The 21,324-nt window shown below is 37.9% G+C and overlaps 1 protein-coding gene across 4 annotated transcripts in view; it reads right to left on the bottom strand.

The window, feature by feature from the left end:
- RNF19A (ring finger protein 19A, RBR E3 ubiquitin protein ligase) overlaps window positions 1-21,324 on the bottom strand; it is a 57,365-nt gene that overhangs the window by 6,308 nt on the left and 29,733 nt on the right. For 3 of the 4 annotated variants that reach the window (XM_054059602.1, XM_054059604.1, XM_054059603.1), the window contains 5 exons: window positions 12,950-13,698; window positions 8,166-8,374; window positions 6,182-6,326; window positions 5,454-5,616; window positions 878-992 (listed from right to left, as the gene is read on the bottom strand). In XM_054059602.1, the coding sequence (XP_053915577.1) occupies window positions 878-992; window positions 5,454-5,616; window positions 6,182-6,326; window positions 8,166-8,374; window positions 12,950-13,566 (1,249 nt within the window). In that variant the 5' untranslated portion in view covers window positions 13,567-13,698. Of the gene's footprint in view, window positions 1-877; window positions 993-5,453; window positions 5,617-6,181; window positions 6,327-8,165; window positions 8,375-12,949; window positions 13,699-14,930; window positions 15,044-21,324 lie in introns of those variants that run through there. The other variant, XM_054059605.1, reaches the window with a different exon arrangement.

Raw genomic sequence — 21,324 nt, 5'->3', positions numbered from 1 at the left:
AAGCAGATGGACATCAGAGGTGGTTTGGTTCATCATTCCTAACAAGTAGTTTAAAGCCACAGCTTCTTGGCCAATTGAAACCATCACTTGCTAAAAGCAGCCCTGTCTTCCTGAGGCCACTCATTCCTCTCTGAGCATTACTTCTGGCACAAGGGGGAACACTGCATACATGACTGTGTGGTGAATCGGATCAGGGGACTAACCCAGCTTAAAACTACATAGTGGGTCTTAACATGAATCAGTTATCCACGGCAGCTCCCTAGGCAGCTGCAGAGACGCCTGTGCTGCAGCCACAGAGCAGCACGGCAGAGCTGGGCAAGTGGGCTTCTTTCAAAAAAAAACAGGGTTTGTTTACAGTGATTTGAAATTACATGCTAAAATGACAAGTATTTTGTCAGGTACAGCCAGATTTTCTTCAAATGCTATCCTCAACAACCCCCATGAGAAAGAAAGTGATAGAATTCAAACTGATTCCCAGAGCATAACAAATTATTTGTCAACTACCACCACGTTAAGTGTAATGGACTGTAGTTTCCTCCTATGTTCAGAGAAGTCTGATATCAAGTTATTTGAATACGAATAGACTCTGTGACAAGTTTTTCCTTGTTCAGTCATTAAAAGAGCTTCAAATACTTCAGTTTTAGAAGCCAAGTATGTCACTGTGGAAATTTTGATTTGCAAGGTAAAAATTCGTTTCTAATTCTTCATTTTAATGCAGCATTTCCTTACGTATTGCATAACATCAGACTGCTCATTGTCTTGGTTCCTTCACCTGTTAAAGGGAACTACAGGACTTCTCAGATGTTTTATTCATGAGTGCTTACCAAGTTGTGGTTGCAAGGTGTTACCAAAATACAAAATAGAAATATTTGCTTACCTACAGTTACTGCAGCTACGACTGGAGAAACAATTACAGATAAGGTTACACCACCTGCTATAGCCAAGTTTCGCTTGTGCTTTGAAATGTCTTTGCCTTCATATCGATTGTGAATCTGAGAGAATAAGAAAGGGTTTTTAGAGTATTAGCATGATCAATAATACATTGCTGCAAGGATGCAATGACTGACAAATAATAGGTGGGCATCTGTACCCTGCTCTCTTCCAGGGAGACTGCATTCTATGTCACTATATATTCCTTAACTCAAATAAAAGAAAATTTACACATTTCTTAATTTTAGGCAGATTCTTAAAAGTTAGAAGTCCTTCCATCCAACAGCTATGCATTTACCTTCAGTTTCAAGTTAGAAAAGCTAAATAATTGAACAGCTTTTTTTGTTTATATATTTAATTATTACTCCAGCTTGCATGGTTGGAAAAAGTAGACCATTTTCAAGATCAAAGTTACCACATCTGATCAAACTGACACTTCTTATTCTCAGCCATCCTTCTCCTGAACAATACAGAGTGAAACTTCCACAGATCATTAAGTCTATGGAAATGTTGACATAACAGATCAATAAAAATCCGGTAGATAGGCAGCCTTCACCAAACATAGCCTGGGAGGGAAGATAGTGAGAACTTCATCACTTTGGCACCCTCTCATGACAAGCTGTTGAGACAGAAAATATTTCAGCAAACCCGAGCCTTAGCTGTGCTACTCTGCCGAGGAATCTGCTAAGCACAACCCTTACTGATGGTTCAAGACCGCAATAACTCTGAAATGTGTCTGCCTCAAACTTACGTGCTATTCCACATGAACCTGAAAGGCCTTCAAAGATAATCGTTTTACAGAGATTTCCCACTTTGTGTTTCATTTACTCTCTCTAGGAACACGGCTTTTCAGGGATATGCACTTCATCTGTCATCATTCTTGGCTGAGATGTAATTACAAAGGAACAATAGGTCGTTATCTCAGTGGCTGTCATAAGACTAAATTAATCCTCACTGCATCTAAAGAGCAACAAAAAGGAGTGCTAAGAGGATAATCACAGTATTTTTGTATCGATACACTACTGCAGAAAGAATGACAAAGTGCTTGAAGTTTTATTAAACACTGTGCTTTCTAAACTATAATTTCAATTACAGAACTGGTAGGATAGTTCTCATTTTGGAATAAATTTAAAGTATTTGTCCAGGCAAGACAGGCAAGGAAAGGGCAGCAAAGACACTGCACTTCGTATAAAGAGAATGCATTTAATTGATCTGAGGTACTTCATACACAGAACAACATAGAGTGAAGGAGCACTTCAAGGTAGAACATATGTATTTAAAGGAAAAATTGAATATGAACACTCTCACAGCATCAGTGTGTAAGAATTACAAACCCAGGAAGATCAGGTTTCATGGGGCTCTGAGCAATTAGCAGGATCATCTCAGGCACTGTGTTCTACTGTAATGAGCAATTTTACCTACCGAAACAAAAGACATACGAAAAACAAAGGAATCTATAAAGGCCACTGGATTCCTTAAATGGAAAGGAACAAAAAGAAATGCAAAGGAGTGGTTACAAGGAAGAAGCTGACTGAAAACAAGATAGAAGGCTGCACTGGTAGGAATGATTATGAAGAAAGAGACCTCAGAGTACCCAGTAAAGAATAATGAACACCCAAACCAAAATACTGGGCCAGAAGAAGAGGGATTTCAATAAACACAGAAAACTGGTAGGTTACAAGACTTGTATCTATAAAAAGAGAGAACTAGCACTCCCTTAAGGAAACTATCAAAGCAAAGGCACAAACTCTTCCAATGCAGAAAACAGACAGAATGTTGTAAAAGAACAATGAAGCTTCCTTTACCGAAGCAGCAGCAGCATTAAGAAAATAGAAAGTAGGTCAGATTACTATGAGCGGGGATAAAGGAACAGCATGAGAGCGTCAGGACAAAATCATAAAAGTTAAAACAGAGGAGACAAAAAGCAAGGGACATCAAAGTCAATAAGAAATTACAAGTACAGTGCTAGTAAGAGGAAGACTAAAATGGATCAATTTGCTATTTAACAAAAAGGTAAGGCAGCCAGCAGATGAAACTGGAGGCCTCTTCAATTTTCTTCCCTTCAGTTGTCACTGAAGATCAACTGGGAGCCAGGTGACTGGTGACAAAGTAGTAAGACTTGTATGAAAACAGCAGGTTAGAGCATACTTAACATGAGCTGATCTGAAAAATACCTCAGCAGGCCCAATTTCAGAGCCACTAATAAGAATTTTTGAAAGTATAATTCATAGGTGACAGAAAAAAAAAATAGGAAAAACGGAAAGATGTGCAACATTTTTAACACGAGAAGATGGGGAATTGAAGACCAGCGAACTGAACTTGAATTTCCTGAAAAATGGGAACTTTTAGATATCAAAGCAAATGCAGGAAATAAAGGCCACTTTGATTTTTTTTTTTCAAGTAGAAATCATGTCACTTTAATATTCCTCTGTGACAAGATAACCAGCCTTGCGGATGGGGAGAAACAGATGTCACACACCAACTTGAACAAATTTTGACTTCTTATTGTATGACTCTCAAACAAGTTATGATGGTCCAGACTGAAAACCAGACTAGAGAAACCTACAATTAGCTTCATGTAAAACTAACAGAAAACCTCTGAGTTATCATTAGGTTTATTCACTCCCCAAATTGAATCTCTTTACCCTATACTTTTTCCAAGAGATAGGCCCTGGACCCAAGAGTATTCAATGTTTTTATTAACCTGGAAGATGAAAGAAGAATGTGTGCGTTGAGTTTCAGGCCAATACAATCTATCAAGGTTGCGAGAATGCCAGAACTCATACTAGTCCTGAGAAACTGAAAAAAAAAAATGGCCTGAAATGACTAAGATGCAGCACAAAGGCAATGAATTCAAGACTACCCTTGGGAAGAGACCAATTGCCTAAATTACCAGTACGGTGGGGAAGGATACGTGATTCACAGCACACCAAATGAAAACAGCATATTGTTGAGAAAGAGATAACTGGCAGTTACATGCACAGGATCACCCTTTCATTTAACTCAGCAGTCATGTGTGTCAGCTTTGCTGCTATATTCAAACTGGACAAAAAAAGGCCGTATGAACAACTGGACGGAAATTCAGAAGAGAAGACGAGAATCACAGGTCTCAACCAGTGTGTTTTCTTCCCAGTTTGTCAAGAAACTAAGTGCTAGATTTGTTTAGAGATAAGAATGAAAGCAGACTTAAAAATGAAATGCATAATAGGATATTGCAAAGCTAAATGATTCTTTATGTCAGATGAAGATGTTTAGCATAGGAAAAAAATTTACATTAATGTTAGAAAAATCGATTTTGTACAATGGAAATCCTCATGAGGCTGTCCTCACAGAGTAACCCGATATTTTACCATTGATACTTGTAGAGCTCAGTGGTGGAGACTTATACCAAAATACAACAGGAAAAGCAGAACATGAAACAGCAATCTGAAACAGGTAACTGCTGCTTTCTCCTTCTTACAATTTTTAAGGTTCCAATGACTGCACAAAAGACTAAGACAAAACAGAATAGAAGAGGCAAAATTCAACTGTAGCAGAAAGCAGTCCTTGCTTGAAAGAAAAAGATGAAAGAGAATACAGTGGAAAAGCTGTATGCCTGGAGTTTTTGTCTAGCAGCAAGTGCTCCTGTGAGAGAGAAACTTGCCCTTGCAACCCAATAAGTGTAGAATTATGTGTCTGTGCCAGTCACTGTGAGAATCTATGCTGATAAAGAAACACAAATCTTCTGCTTATGCCACCCAGTAGAGGTAACTGAACACTTAGCATCTGCTGAAAGAAGCCACCACTTTAAAAAGTCTGTTTCCAAAAGACTTGGACAACTTGCTACTTTATTCTAAACTATAAATAGGAGTGTAATTATCTTTTGTTTTCCTTGCAAGTTGTCCTTTACTTTCTATGAAAAGCTATTATATTTTTGAGAGGAAATAAATCAACTGCCTTCTGACTAACATGATCATCTCTAGTCTATTTCCACAGACAGTAAAATGAAGACAGATGCTGTCTAGCTACCTGCACCGAATACTGCTCCACAAGGCGATTAACAAGCTGCTGAGTATAAATGCTTAAATGTGTGCAGGCACAAACCTATACTAGCAGAATTTTATACTAAAATACTGGTAACTATCTGCTTCTAAGGAAAATACGAATTATTTCCTTTTTGCCATTTGTGTAGTCTAAATACTGTTCAATTCTAAGGGAAACCAGAGATTAAAAAAAAGGAATTTTGAAAAAGTATGCAAGAAATTCCATGGCAAAATGCAGAAACTGGAAGTTGTTTGGCATTTTGCTCTGCCTATTTTAAGAGGATCTACGTTCTTAAACACACTGCTTCTCCTTCCTATACAACTGAAACAAGTATCTTAAACAACTCAGGGTTTGGTTTGATTGTTTTTTGGGGGGTTGTTTGGGTTTCTTTGTTTTCTTTTTGAAAGGCTGGTGAAGACTGCCAATTGAACACAGTATTACCCAAGTTATACAATGCAGAAGGTAAACTTGAAGCAAGTTCAGAGTTGTAGCACGTTTACCTTGCGTCCCACATACACGGGAATCCCAATAATCATAGCAGGAATAGCAATGCCAGCTATTAAGGCAATTCCTACAGGAGCTCCAACAAGTGTCCCTAGTTGCCACAGTATTTTCTTCTTACGGCTCCATGGTTTCTTTCCCCAAAACGTGCAACCTGATGGGCTGATAGAAAGAAAATAACTGTAAATAAATTTTAAATAAAAACATAACTACACAGTACTGAATTCTTCTCTAGTTACAAAATTAGCATTCATAGGTTCAAGTTACAGATGTTATGCATACCATATAATCAGTTACAATTTCTTCAGATTTTTTTTTTGCCTCTACAGCATTATTTTGCAACATAAAGAGAAGCATATTGCATACTATAACATGCCAATTTGTGGTTCACAGGTAACATATAATCAGAGTTTTCGTACTGCTTACTATGATGACAATGCAGCAGTTTTAAGACCTCTGTAAAAACTGTGGGTATGTTCATTTAAAACACTTCATTTTTTGTACTAAGTAGCATTGCACGCATGAAACTTAGAAAAATATTTAAAAAAAAATTATTAAAAAGTGCTAATTTAAATACATGCATTGTAAATTAACTCAATGCTCAGATATGGACACTTCAATTGTGATCCTCTACTCCAACAGGAAGAAAGCCAGACTTGCAGTACCCAGGAATCTACTTCTATACACGTTAGGAAAAAAAATAGATTTTTTTTTTTCTTAAATGTACCTTAAATAATGTAAATCTGAGATCTCTTTCATACATAGCCAGCAGAATTCACAGCCGCAGACAGCACAAGTCATATGATTGCAGCTTCCATCATTCATTTTTATTATATAAGCAGCACAGCGTGGGCATGGCTTTATGTCATCAGCTGTTTAAAAATGAATATTAAGATCATATCAGTTCTTTAGACAACCAGATTTAATCAAAATATAGACATATGTTTTGGAAAAACGACTGAACCATTATCTGAAAACAATGGAAGAACTTTATTATAAGTTTGCTCTACAAACCTTGATTTGGCAATGACTTGATAGCTATTTGTATTTGTACTTTGAAGCAAGAAAACCTAATGAAAACGAGACATAGTAGATCGCATTCAAGTAACTGAATAGTTAATGCATACACTCTGTTCAAGGATTTTCTAAGCTTAATGCAATATATATTAGTCTGACATTAAATATGTACATTGATACAGGACTGATAATACAGTCTCTTGAAATACAGTCTTCTTTTACATTTCATGCTGTCATGAATCTTTTACTTGAATATTCCACCTCCACTTTGTTGTTTCTTCATGACTTCCACATTAAGTGAATTTCTCTGGTATCACCAACCTCCTCTGGAGTTCTTTTTACAACCCTACACCCTAGAAAAAAAGTACCGTAATAAAAAGAAATTTTGACTTCTTCCCCAAGTCAAAAATTGAAAAAAGCAGGTAAGTGACTAGGGCTATCATTAACAACCAAGGGGTCACTGAGCAACAGTGAAATGCTTGTTTACTAACACAACCACAGCTGTGATCTTCATTCCTTCACATTACTAGTCATCATTTGCACTTTGGGACAAGTTATTTACTCACAGCAGCAGAAATAAGCTGCAGCTTCTAGTGCAGAACCAGCAGAAACAATAATTCTACCAACTCCAGTGCAGAAGGACACTGAGCAGCTGAAAGGAGGCACTAGCTCATCCCACATGGGAACGGATGCAAAACCTACCCGGCAGTAAATAAACTGAGGAAGTTCTTGCAGCATGGGTATGGCAGAGCTTCTGCTGCTCATGCTGGAAGGGACTGAAAGGGCAAGAAAGGAGCTGGTGTACTAATTTAAACTTTATTTCTAAATTTATTTGAAACTAGAGCAAGATGCCAGTTTTAAGACAAGATGGAGTGCCTTGTGAAAATGAGCCAGCACAAACAACAGATCAGAGACTCCCAAGTCTAGTGCTGGATTGGAGAATGACAGGTCTATAACTACATTTAAGGTACAAGAGAGACTTTTCCCCAAATATCTACCTAATTTAGTCAGGCAAACACAAAAGCTGCCAAATACATCAGTGTGGTGACATTCAGAGCTAGTTCTTATCAAGAGAAAACTGGGCTCCTGTTCTACAAAGTACCACTGAATAGTTTTGCTTTGTTAGGGTTACAAACAAGTTTAACTTTAAGAAGATGGAACTCCTTGCTTTCTGGTAGTCAAGACAAATGAGCACTTTATTGAAAAACAGAAATTAGTACCAACAGATGCCAAACATCAGAACTGGCATCAGACTAATGGTCTCTCTTGAAAGCAGAAACCAGTGGGTTTGAGTTTTATTTTTAACAGCTTTTATTATTATCAGCCCTGTGAAATTTCATCTACAGTGGAGGAAATAAGTGTTCCCAGTCCATAAGAGATACAACTGATGAAGTCAGCCTGCCAAACATAGAGAGTGCTTTGCAGCAAGTTCCTTCGACCTCACATTTTTCAGCTACAAAGAAAGAATTTAAAATGCTGACAAGCCTGTTAAGATTTAAGTCAGGTGCTATAGTCAGAGTACTTCAAACTGCAGCATTTAAAATTTGAATTAAAACTTAAAATTGTATTGTGTTTCTGAAAGACAAAGCAGCTAGCACCCACCATGCTGCTATTCAGTTATTTCCTTTTTAAAGTTAACTATACAAATGTACTAGAAATATACTTTATGAACATAGACTCCTGATCGTAAATACCTGCTGCTCCAGATTCCTGGCTGTAACTAATAGACGAAGAACGAATTGTTCTCAAGCGCAGGCTTTGAGCTCTTTCCTGGCGAGCAGCATCACACGTCTGGTTTGGATGCCAAATCTGCTTGCAGTGGTAGCAAAACTCGGTTCCACAGCCTTCTCGTCCACAAGTAAGTTTGGGACAGCTGGCACATCCAAAAGCGATCACAGCGTATCTTGAATGACAAGAAGGGAAGAGAATTTTATTAATAAAACCAGTCCCATCTGGATAAGCTTACCCACGTAAGCAGAGATGTCTGCAAGAGCAGCTGAAGCAGGTACAGAGGCAACAGACATCAGGAGCTGACACCAGGTGGTCAACACATTTTCCTCACCATCTTCTTCTACAACTCTATCACTACTGCATTAGATTAAGTCTGTACAGAAATATTACAATGTGCTCTATTCCACCTTAACTACTTCATGCTGTACTAAAATGTACTGTATTTAAGGCTGAAGTGACCTGTAATCTATTACTGTCAAGGCATCTGACTTGGTATTGCATGACACGTTAGGATTTTACTAGTTGCCTTTTATCATTAACATCACTCTACTTTAAGTAGATGTTTGTTTTACTCTTTGTATTTTAAAATGTCAAAAGAGCAAAGCAAGTATTTATAAATAAGGATTTCGGTTTCTCAATTACTACGACAATTTCGTTTTGTTTGACAGCTTAAAAAATACATTTCAAACCATAAATGTCTTTACTCTGGCAATACTCTAGAGCAAAAAGCTCCAAGAAGGGCGAGACTTGCAAAACTCTGTTACACTATTGTAATCAGACACTACATGAACAATTCTATACAATGAAAAAGTTGTTGCCACAGATCAATTCTGCCACCAGGTTTAAAAGTCACACAATAAAAATACAGACTATGTGTATTATAGTTCATAATATATACACGCACATGTGCCTTATTTCCTACCCACTGTAAATTTTTCAATGATTTTATGCAATAGCTTTCTTTTAAATAGAAAATAGCAACAGCTCCACTGGTATGAATACTTAAAACAGATGTACAGTCTTATTTACAGGAACAGTCCCCCTGAATAGACTTCAGATTTAGAAACGCAGTGGGGCTTAAATTTGTGGCTGTTCAAAGAAGGCAATTTTATTTTAGAAGACTAAATTGTTTATTTTTACCCCTGCCCTATTTATAACAGTTGCATTAACTCAAAATATCATTTCACTAATAACACTTCAGAAAAATTATTCCCACTCTCATATTTATCTTAAAATTTGGTTATTTTGAGAAGACCTAGATCTGAAGCTCTATAAAGTTAATGCAAATCTTACATCTTTCATTAGTGTTTTAAAAGAGCATGTTTGAGGTTCCCCGTAAGAAGTTCTCCAAACAAATACAGGTTTTCAACCTTTAATGTACACATGATGCAGTTACAAATAAGGAGATATATGCTTGTCTGTTTTTCAAGTAAACATTTGTTTCAGTAATTGCTAGACTATTCCAGACTGTTGCCAAGTTAATCAGTACCATTTTCCCACTTACTGAAATTGAAGAGATAATCGCTTTTTATGTACACACAGAGACTCTGATTCAAAAGCTTTTTCAACATACAGGGATACATCCAAGATTCACTAAAGTGAAATCAAACAATCTAACGTGTTGGCCACAGTATCAATTAATATCCTGCCTCCCATTGCTGATAAAGAAGAGGGCACATCCCTGAAGGTACCCGCTATTCGGGACTGATGTATTGGGATACCTTCAGAAAGTAACTTCTTAGACCAGAGCCCAGATCAAACTGTACAAGATTTCAGATTTAATTTCCACATTTTGCATTAATTTTGCAGGTGATAGGAATGCAAAAAGTTCTTGTTAGGCTGACAGAAAGGATAAACAACCAAATTCAAGGTAATAACATGCAACACCCCCCAAAACCACAAACAACCAAACCAGAGGGAAATAGCAATTCATTTAAGAAAGGGTGTACAGTGGGAAGAAGAGACGAATGAAGGACTTGTACTCTTCTGCCCAATCTGCTTTTTGCTTGACAAAGATAAGAAAATGTAGGAATAGCTACTCTCTTCCAATAATGTCAGCAAAGCAATCTCAGAGCAAAACCATTAAACAATTCAGGCAGAAGAAAAGACAGAACACATTTGGAATACTGATTCACTGAGGCTTGTTAAGATGACATTAGAAAACTCATAGGAAGAAACAATCTGAAAAAATTAGTCTGGAAGAAAGCCCAAGAGGTTTCCTTATCCGTTCTCTTTCCTCCTAGGGAAAGATCACCTATTTGCCTATTTGGTGTACCCTACCAAGTCACTGCACGAAGGCTGCAGCTGGTCCAAAGGCTTTTACAGTATTCCAAGTAACAACAACAGTCAGGATACATTTGGAGTTGCAACAAAAGCTGAGGATGAAGTAGCCCAGGATCATAAAGACCACGGTGCTAACAGTATGAACCATTAGACTGCTTTAGCGCTAGAGACCACGCAGCTCACGGGCAGCTCATCCAGCGCACTGCTACTGCAGAGGTTCTCCTGTTGGGAAGATTCCGAGAGGTTCTTCACTGGGACAGGATAAATAGCAATACACTTGCATTGTAGTTAACTTTGTTTCAAGACCTCTTTGGTTCCAAGTTTTGCCATCTCTAGATAAAATTTCTGGTTTTAGCCCAAGAAAGCAGGTGAAACAGACCAGTTTTCCCCCAAAAGAGTGAAAGACAGTTGAAAAAGAGGTATTTACTTCTTAATTATTCTTCATGGTTTATAACACAAAGTTAAACAGTCTTCTGTTAAATAACACAGGGACCCAGGAAGTAGGAAAAAACCCACTGTTTATCAATTTAATCTGATTTTAAATTAGTAATGAGAATTCAGTGAAGCTGTACTATTTCTGCATTGAAAACAAAATCCATCTATCACTGTGAACCATTTCCCTATCACATGAAACGCATCAGGAAAAAGTTGTGTTGTCAAAGGTACTGTTAAGGTCACCCACATAGTCCTAGTTTGTTCCCCTTGCGCAAAAGCTTTGGCACAATTTAGCTGTCTGGCAACACAGTGTGTTTTCCACAGGATTCTACCCTCAGAGTAAGAAATATGCAGTAGGCAGTTCTGGAGCAATGATTTAAATATTTGTGATATACTAACCAACACATTGCTGTGGTCCCACACGACTGCACAGAACTTTAAACTTTGCTCTGAAGACACACTTTTTATTTTTATAATGCTATTATCCACAGCAATTATCATTATAGTTTCTGACCATTTAAAGATGGACAGGATGTTTCTCCTAAAACAGATGAGAAAACTGAAGTACAAAAAACAGGGAAGGTGAAAAATGTCCATTAAATTTGCCTTAGTCTACTTACTGAAGAACTAAAAAAGTATCTGACTCACTGAAACACAGTTTAATGGAAAATGGGTTAGCAGTTCTTACATGCTTCTACTTTCTTTCAGTTAGAATTTCGTCCAGTACACAAAAACATTGAGCAAAGCACACTTTCGCCTATCCAGTATCGCCTTCTAGTGGTTGTTTTCTTTTGCAATGTCAAAATATGAAGAGCAAGCTGTACTGTTTTTTTATCCACACGACTTTGTTACAAGTTCATGCAGCCAACCCATCTCAAGTCATTTTTCCTTCTTTACTCAAACTATACTGCAGCAATGCCACCCACTTCAGACGTAAGAAACCATCACATTTCCAGTCCCTGCTTCTGACTTGCATTAGCAAATTCTGTTTCATTTAAAAGTATGAAAGCAAAACTGTATTTCAAATATGTTTCTTAACATGCAATTTAAATTTGAAAGTCTTCTAAATATTTGTACCTGAATGTTAATATTGGAATAGTTTACCTAACAGTCAGTCTTAGTTTAATTGCTCTCTGTCACCATTTTTCCTTTTCTTCTAATTACTGCTCCTTTGTGAGCCTTTGAAACAGAGACGTCATCTTCTGTAAGTTTTTAGTGTGCAATGCACATCCGGATTGCAGTCAGGACTTTAACATTTAGACATTATAATAGCTCAAAGCATGTCTAAAAAGAAGCAGCTTGCTGAAGAATGGCACTATGAGACACCGACAGCAGAGAAGTGTGACAAGTTGCTCGGCAGCATTCAGCCTACTCATGTCAGAATTCAGAATGGTTTCAGAACCGTTTAAGTATTAAAGCAGTGTTAAAACATTATGTTCCTCAGATAATAAACAGGAACAAGCTAATTATTATCTCACATCAGAATCCTGTTGACAGGCAACAAGTAGCATCTCAACCAGCCACAAGATAGAAGATGAAAAGCTGGAGAGGTCTTTTTATTGAAAGAAAACCTTTGGTCGTTTTTCACAGTTAAAAAACCCAAAATACCCACTGTGCTTTAACAAATGGACTACGTTAAAAGTGTAGAGTCACTGAATTTACAATTCTCTTTAGTTTGAGCTTTGCGCTGTTGCCTAGGCAGTGTAATATCCAAGTCTTTTTGCCTGCTGTAGGCACATAGCAACCACCTACCAATAAGCTTCATGACATTGCTGAAATTCCCTCTGTGCAGAAAAAAATTTCCTACTTGAGGAAGGGTTTTATTTTGGAAGGTCGTCTGTAGTTTGGGTTGGTTTTGATTTTGGTTTTTATTGTTTTTTTTTTTTAAGAGAATTCTGCCTGCTACCTATTAGCATAATACATAATAAAATCTAAAATCAAAGCAATTAACTTTTCAAAAAGCATAGTGCTATGAACATTATCAATTTATGCTGACACTGTTTTGCAGATAAAGGGAAAAAATACATACCCACAATCTGGAGCTGGACACCACCTACAATCAGGATCTGCAACCAGCCATCGCCTAAGCATAAACTCTTCGTATTTTTCCATCAAGATGTCATCATTTAATATCAAACGAATATCATGAGGATTAAATCGTTCTGAGCATTCTGGACAGCTAATATTAACTCTGCTCTCAGAGATTTCTATCCGGAGATACTGACGCAAGCAATCCACACAAGATCTGTGGTGACAAGTCATTATCTCAGGGAACCTGTCCTTGGAGTGCCGCAAAAGGCACAAGGGGCATTCCATGAAGTCTCCACTTGGTTTGCTGCTAGAGGTTGTTCCGTTATCAGAAGAGGTACATGTGGAGAAAATAGAGTTCTTGTCTGTACACATTTCTGAATGAATACTTTCTATACTTGCAATTCCATCAACACCGCCATTTAAATCCCTAGACTTGCGCTTTGTGTCTTTTTTCCTCCGAAAAAGAGAGCCCAGTGAAATTCTTCTTTTCTTTGGTGCCTTTTTAACTGATGGCAAACTCACAGAGGAAGCAGAAGACTGGAGGTCCCGATCAGAGCCCATTTGCCGATGTAAACTCATGTCTAGGTCACTCATGAGAAATAGGTTAAATTTCATATACAACCCTAATCATTTTTAAGAATCAAAACAGAGTCAGAGGATGGCATAGTATCATGTAATCCAGTTTGTGAGTCTTCACGCAGAAATTTTAGACGTATCCGCTTCTAGCAAATTCTTCACAGGAATTCCCTATTTTAGGAGGAAAGATAAAAAAAAAGATTAGAATCATATCCATTACTTTTGGTTCTGAAAGATCACAGCACCCTAATGACCTGTTGTTCATATTACTACCATCTTCACATTACTACCATCTTCACCATCTGACCCAATACTTCATACTGTCAGCTCTTTCTACCCTTTACATCCTTCTTGTCTTAAAAAGCCTGAAATTTCTCTGTAGTTAAGGAACATCTTCAGTACACTCAAGCAGTGCTGAGAACGGCATCTTCACTCCTCTGCTCCCTAAGGGAGCTGGTGTGCGTGTGCACATGTGTAGAAATTACCATAACCCAAGGCCACAACCAAGTGAATGTGTAACAAGTTCTCCTATAAAGCACCAAAACAGGCTTACAGCAGTGTAAACTTCCCTGTTTTCTCTACCTTACATTTTCTACACATGCAATAAGGTCACATTTTAATTAAAAGAAATGAAATATTTGGGTGTGTTTTTTGAATCCATTTAGACTACCAGCAAAATTGAGTCGCCGCGGCTAAACAACCCAAGATAGTCTCGAAGCCTGAGGGTTCTCAGAGAAGTATGCAGATGCATATTTATAATGTAAGGCACCTGAATATTTCAGGAAGCAGAGCTGCAGAGTGAGTGACAGCAAACACTGCCTTGGCATTCAACTTTCACATTACAATTCAAGCAAAGACTAGAGTTAAGGTGACGACACTTCAATTTTTCATCATACTGATTTTTATTTTAAAAAAGCAGCCCAAAAACCCGATTCCCATCACATATCAAGCTTCAATTATTCCTTATGTACAACATGACAGCAAAGGCTTCCTTCTGCTTAACTGACTGGCTTCAACAAGACAGAGAAAGCAAGGTGTTTTCCTATTCTCCTCCAACAGAGGGGACTGCTACAAGTGGTAGACCACCTCCAACCAAAACCACTGACTTCCCCAAACATGCAAATATTCCCACTTCTCAGAAGTCTGAATGCACAAGAGGAATTTTTCTAACTCTCAGCAAATTGCTTTTGTAAGGCAGCAGCAGAGACATCATTGTTGCATGTCTGGATGCAACTACTGCTGGCACCATTTCTTTCTTCAGCGTTTCCCAGCTTGCCCAGAAAGGGGTGCACTAGGTTTCCACGATTTTATCATAAGATGATAAAAGAGAAACTGGATACTAAAAAAAGGCAAAAAGGCAGAAACAAAGCAACACAGAGGGTCACCAATAATTTCTAACTTACACATCTTGGTATGGAGAAGACGAACGGAGGCAAAACCCCAACACTGACAGAGCTGAATAAGTCTATTTGCCAGAGCCCAGGCAGATCGTACGCCAGCTGGAGACCGGCTGGAACACAGCCGCAGGCCGTGTGTCTCAGAGGGGATCACCAAGATGACTGGGTCATGACTAGGAAGTTTCAGAGGACCGGCAGAGGAAACAGGAATCCCTCTCCAAAGAGGAAACACAGAAATAGCCCATGGGCTGTTCAGCTCACCAGCGCAAAGCATGCAGGAAGCACGGTGCTGGGCCCTCTTCAGGAGACTGTAGCTTGATATTATGTTAGCACTAGCAGGCAGCCGAGACAACACTAAAGTTATACTACCATTCAGTACAGTAGCACCCCACAAGATTACCACCTTCCTCAAGTGTAAGAATTTTAAAGAAAAAAGGCACAATTAAAAAAAACCTTAACCACCTCCCCTCCTCATATCTCCTGGGTTTGTTCCCCCCAAATCCTATGTTTTGGGTCACCAGGTTTTTTTTAAGGAATAATTCAAAAGTCACTAGATTACGGTCTTTTTAAATGCTGAATTATGATTATTTTTTTCTTTTCCTTTTCCTAATCAAGGAAAATCTTACCTCTGCGGAACATTATCCATAAATTACTATTTTATTCCCTGTGTCTGTCTAAAATAAAGCATGTTTCAAGAACGGAACACACTCTTCCCTCCCTCCTAAGGGAACATTTTCAACCTAAAATCCAATCAAAAAGGAATCTTGGATGCTTTACCTGCTTCTGTTCCCAAAACAAATTTAATAGTTTTACAGCTGCTATTTCTCATTAAATGAACTAAAACATTCCCTTTCCGAAAGAAAAAAGGTGAAACTAAAAAAAAACCTGCTCAACAACGATAGAAGGGAATATCCTTCTCTCTAAGATCTTGGCATGATGTTATATCCTAGATATACACAGCTGGTATATTATATGTAAAATAAAATACAGATACACAAATCCTATAGCCTATGGTTGATGATATATTAAGTTTATATGCCTAGAAATGCAAGAATAACCTTCTAACTACATACTCGCTAACATTTGTGTGTTCACACAGATACAGAAAGTACCAACCCACACCAGGAGAGCCCTTCAGGCAAGAAGCTTTTGTTAATAAAAAAAGAAAATATAAAATTAGGAAGTAAACAGAGTAATACAGCCAAGCATATGACAGGAGGCCTTCCCCTCCTCCCTTTCTCTGGAGAGGAAAGAATGCATATTACAGCATTTTTGCCAGTTCCAACAGCTGTACAAAATCAAGACATAGCAGCTCTGGTGGTGAACCAGTTGTACTTTTTTTTTTTTTTAAAACAAACAAAGATTCTCCCATGCTCTAAAGAAAGACCAGTAAGTCCTACGGCTCTTTGCATAATAGGATCTGATAAGCAGTCTCTCAGAAATAGCAGATTGCTCTTCTAAAGACAATGGTTAAACTTTGTCAGGATTTTTGAACACAGAAGTTGCCAGTTATTTCAGACAATCAATTATGCTCTCTAGATTTACATGCAGAAAGCTGGTTTTAAAAGCCATACTCTTCCTTATATAGTAATTTTGGATTGCCACTTTAGTGACGTTCAAAGATGACTTCGATGAAGTGAAAAGATTCAGCAGATGATTTATTTCAGGAAAAAAACGCAAATGCTAGAATGCAAATAATGACCAGAGCTTTACGAAATCATAAAAGTCTTATTAGCACAATCTGGAGCACTGGACAGCATCTGCAACTTTTTGCTGACAAAAAGAAGGAAAAAATACTTAATTCTGTACAGCCCAAGAACACAATGCCTGTATTATTCCAGTAACAACGAACCCACATGAAGGAAATATCACTGTGTGAAAGAGGAAGCTCTGAAATTACAGGACTTGAAATGGTTCGAGACACACAATTATGGTAATAGTAATGAGCAATCTAATTTCAAGAGGCAACATTCACCGCAAGGTCTGCACTACTCCCAGTGACCAGTATAAACTCCGTCAACATACAGACAAAGCTAATATAAGCAACAAAGGCATAGACAAAACACACATGGAGTAAAACTTCTAAAAATCAAAGTTCACACACTGTCCTCAGCACTTCCTCAAAAGCACTTTCTAACTACAGAAGAACCATTTTTCTGGCTTCCCGCCACACCGAAAGGTCTACCACAAATCCAAATTCCAGCCATGCTTTGCATTCTCCTTGCACCACAGACTACCACAAAACACCAGCTGCCACAGCACAAACACACCTCGTCATCTGAAGATTTCCAAATGCACAAATGACCTTTACAGACGTAATTCACCAAAACCTGTTTGCTGGGGAAACCTAACTAACATCCAGTTAATTTCATTCTATCATTCTTTTTGATGATGCTGCTTTAAGTAAATAGTATTGTTGACCATATAGTGGAGTGGGAGAGAAAGGAAATCGGAATAATCTTGCAAAGGGAGAAGTTTTCAACTTGAGATGTTTGGGGTAAAAAATACCTTCTAGTATGGTGCTCCAAGATAACCTTTGCTTGTCTCATCTTACCAGTTTCAAAAATTTTAGAAAAAGCACTAGGGAGCATAACCCTACTAATTTAGCAAGAAGAGAGCAATAAAGCCCTACTTCTGTAAGCCAGCTGCTGCGGGAGACCAACTCCTCTGTGTTCCTACCTGTCCTCCAAACACAGATGCACAAGCCCAACATGTTGCCTTCTCTTCCATTACATGTTCAACCTGGTGTACAGGAGCAACAAATAGCGGGGTGAATGCCACCAGGACAAGCAGCTTCACACTCATTTGTAAAATGAAAGCAGGGTTAAACATGTGGTAAAAATGAGAAAAAACACAAACACAGATGTAGATACATCCTCACCAAACCCCTTAAATATTCTTATATGGTAAATTTTGACCCTTCCTGTGGCAAAGGAGCCCTCTTCATTTTAGGCATTGCTAGGATTGCTCCTCCTGGCAATCTAACCAAGCACTGGCCTTGTGTTAGTTATTTCTTGATTAAAACTGATTATTAACAGCTTCCTCCTTTGACATCTGTAATGCCCAACATCTATGCTCTGTAGTTGCTTTCTGAGATGTACTGCTCCAGCTCAAAGACAGATGTAACAAAAAGAGCCCAGAGCTCCAAGTTTATCCATCACCAACGTGCCTTGAGATCCAAAATACATTTCTGCCTCTCTTCCAATAATCATCTGTATCCCACAGTATCTTGGAATTTCTAAGCTATGATGTTTTAATAGAGGTATCTCTACACAGCCAAAAGAGGCATCAAAACCATGTTTTCCTTTTTTCTTAACTCCATGGTATAAGAATTGTAAAACAGTGGAATAAGATGTAAAATAGAAATACACAAAATCTTAAGCTACCAAATTAAATACCAATGCAGAGGATTTCTAAACCACAATCGAATTTCTTGTCTCAATGGGCATTTGCCTTTAAATGTCAATTCATTCCACAACAGTTAAAATTGGGGAAAAATATCCCAACGCTTTTGTCTGAGGATTCCTAAAAGAATGTACTCCTCCTTGCTTTGCACATGCCTCAGGTTCAGCTAAAAATCTGGCATCACTAAAAGTAAAACAGAGTGAGGAACAGCCTGAAAGGACTTAATTTTAACAGCTATGGGCTTCTGTAGCACTATGTCCCATTAAAAAACCCCACCACACTCACGTCGATGCACACAGTGCCAGAGCATGATGGAGCTGTTATTTGGTTTAATCACAGACTATTTAGTACAAGCAGAACCAACATTCTGCAACTTGGAAGTAAACAAATGGAAATTATGTTGAAACCACAAAGGTTCTGGCAGAACCTTTATATGCACCAAGCTGAAAAATAAAATCCTTTAATAATAACATAATGCAGCATATGTGAAATGCTCAGTTATGATTAACAGAATGCAATTATGACTACTCCTTCATTCCATTTCTCCTCAAAAACTAAGATTAAGAATAGTGACATTTTCCATTTAATGTTTAGAAGACTGTGTAGATATTGAAATTAAATTTGGGGGGGAGTTGTGTTCTAACTTTGATTTCTAATAAAATATGAAATTAAAGAGTTTGTACTATTTGGATTAAACCAAAAGAAGTTATTCTATAAAAGAAAGTTAAATATGTATCAGAAGATTTCTCAAGCTTTTAAAACAAACCCAGACCTAAGATACTTTTTATCAAACATTTACAATGATTTGTTATAGTATGCCAAGGATGCAAAAATGTAAAGTCAAAGTGACTTAAATAATTGATTTAACTCAGACTGGGTTGCGTAAAACTACTTCAAAAATACACTCATGTAAATTTTACTTCGTTATGGCTTTTCTCGTTTGAAAACAGGGCACCAGTACGGTAGTTGACATTTTATGAAATTTATCCAAGAAAAAAGTAACTTTTATCTTTCAGAGACTTTTGGAGAAGGATATCTGCTTATCTGTCCTGCTTTGTTCGAAGAGCCACATATGTGAATACTTCTCTTAAAGCATAAAGACTATTTGTTATCAAAGTTAGCAGAGTTGCTTCTATTATTAAGGAATCTTTTTCAGAGTGAAAATTACTTGATCATCTACTTAATTAGGTTCTCACTTCTTTATGTTTACGATGGACTACTGATACCTGCATAGAGGCCATTATTTATAAACAGCACTCCCAAATCCACAACTGATCAAACACAAGTTTTTCCAAACCCTCACTCTGTGATTTCACACTGGAGCTTGCACCAGGCTCTGGGAAAGGTGCTGACAAGGTCTGGGATACGCCCGTTATCAGCACAGAATTGATAAGCAGAACAGAGTAGGGCTTTTATCCCTAAAGGATATCCCCAAAGGGATTAAACCCTCTGGGACAGTTGGCTTGACACACTGAGGCCATGGAACCAGTGTCAAGTGAGAAACAAGGGATCTTCCATGAGCAAGAGGACAGGCTAGATGAGGCTTTGAGTGACCTGATCTAGTGGAAGGTGTCTCTGCCCATGGCAAAGGGGGTTGGAACCAGATGATCTTTTAAGGTACTTTCCAAGCCAAATCATTCTACGATTCTATGATATGGAAGTTTCTATAACGCAGACTAAGTTTACTTTAGGACAGGCTTCTAATAATTAGGATCAGTTTAGAGACAGTATGTAATGCCTTGTTAAAGTTATACAGAAGGCTATTACTAGCTACCAAAAGCAGACAAAAGGTTAGCACAATTCCCTCACCATATGCAGCCCTTCTTTTCAGCTGTTAATCTCCACTTCAGCTTGGATGTTCACTAAAGCAAGAACAAGAATGCTTTGTAAAGCATCTTTCAACAACAAATATTAAAGGAAAACAGTACGGTTTCTCTAAACAATGTTATGTCCAGATTGTTACTCCGTATTCTAAATTATGTTATAAACCCCCTGATACTCGTGGATATTATATAAGAATTTCAGAGAAAAGCACTTGTGAGGCAGAGATATTTTAATCTCTTGGAAATCAATATTCTGCACTGTTACCATGTCCCAGTTTATTCTGACTGCACTTTATTTTTCCTTAAAGCCCTGTGTCAATTATCTGGAAATTCTATTTTCCCGTACAGAACAAAACAATATTGTTTGTAAAACAATGAAGTAAACAGACAATGAACCCGCCTGGACTCAAAGGCTGAGACAGACAGTCAGACTGACTGGGCATTAAAATAAAAAGATTGACAGTATTTAAAATACACAGAAGCCTGCAGAATACACACTGCAGAATTGCCAAAAGTTAACTGATACACAATGTTCTGTTTTAAAATTCACAATGGTATGTAGCACATGACAAACCAATCCCAACAACTAGAAAAATCTTCAGCAGCTTAATAAAAAAAAAAATTATACTTCTTCCTTAGAAATGTATATGCAATACATCCTGTATCATGTGGTCATGACAGCTGCTATTAGAAAAGGAAGTCTTGCAAGCTGCTCAACTCGCTCTGAAAGCCTCTCGACAACTGACTGCCAACTGCAGCAAAACCGGCCAATACTTGTAAAGAGGAGACTGCCCTTAAAGCACCTCCTCTAAGAGTGGCTGGATTTCTTATTTTGGTCATCATCCTTTCAAACCCCAGAAGAACACACTGTAACCAAACAAAACTGCTTAGAGGAGAAACAAGGTTTTCCTCTATGAATCAAATGTTCAGTAAAAGATTTGATCAGCACTTTCATAGGCAAGGTCCGCCACAGCAAAATGGAGATCTGCTGGCACTATGAAGGACCCACATTGTACTTTTGCTAAAAAATTCCTTCCTTAAATCCTAAAAACATCAATTTTCCAAACCAGCAGCATTAAATCTGGGTACATTCAGTGCGACCGTTGACCAAAGCTAAGAATTTAGTAGAGAAATGCCTTCTATTTGTGAACCTTCAGGCCTACATCTGTTGC

Source organism: Cuculus canorus, chromosome 2, assembly GCF_017976375.1.
Source record: "Cuculus canorus isolate bCucCan1 chromosome 2, bCucCan1.pri, whole genome shotgun sequence".
In the NCBI taxonomy this organism is placed as follows: domain Eukaryota; kingdom Metazoa; phylum Chordata; class Aves; order Cuculiformes; family Cuculidae; genus Cuculus; species Cuculus canorus.
Note: the sequence above shows the minus strand (reverse complement) of the source record. Positions and strands in the feature narration are given on the sequence as shown.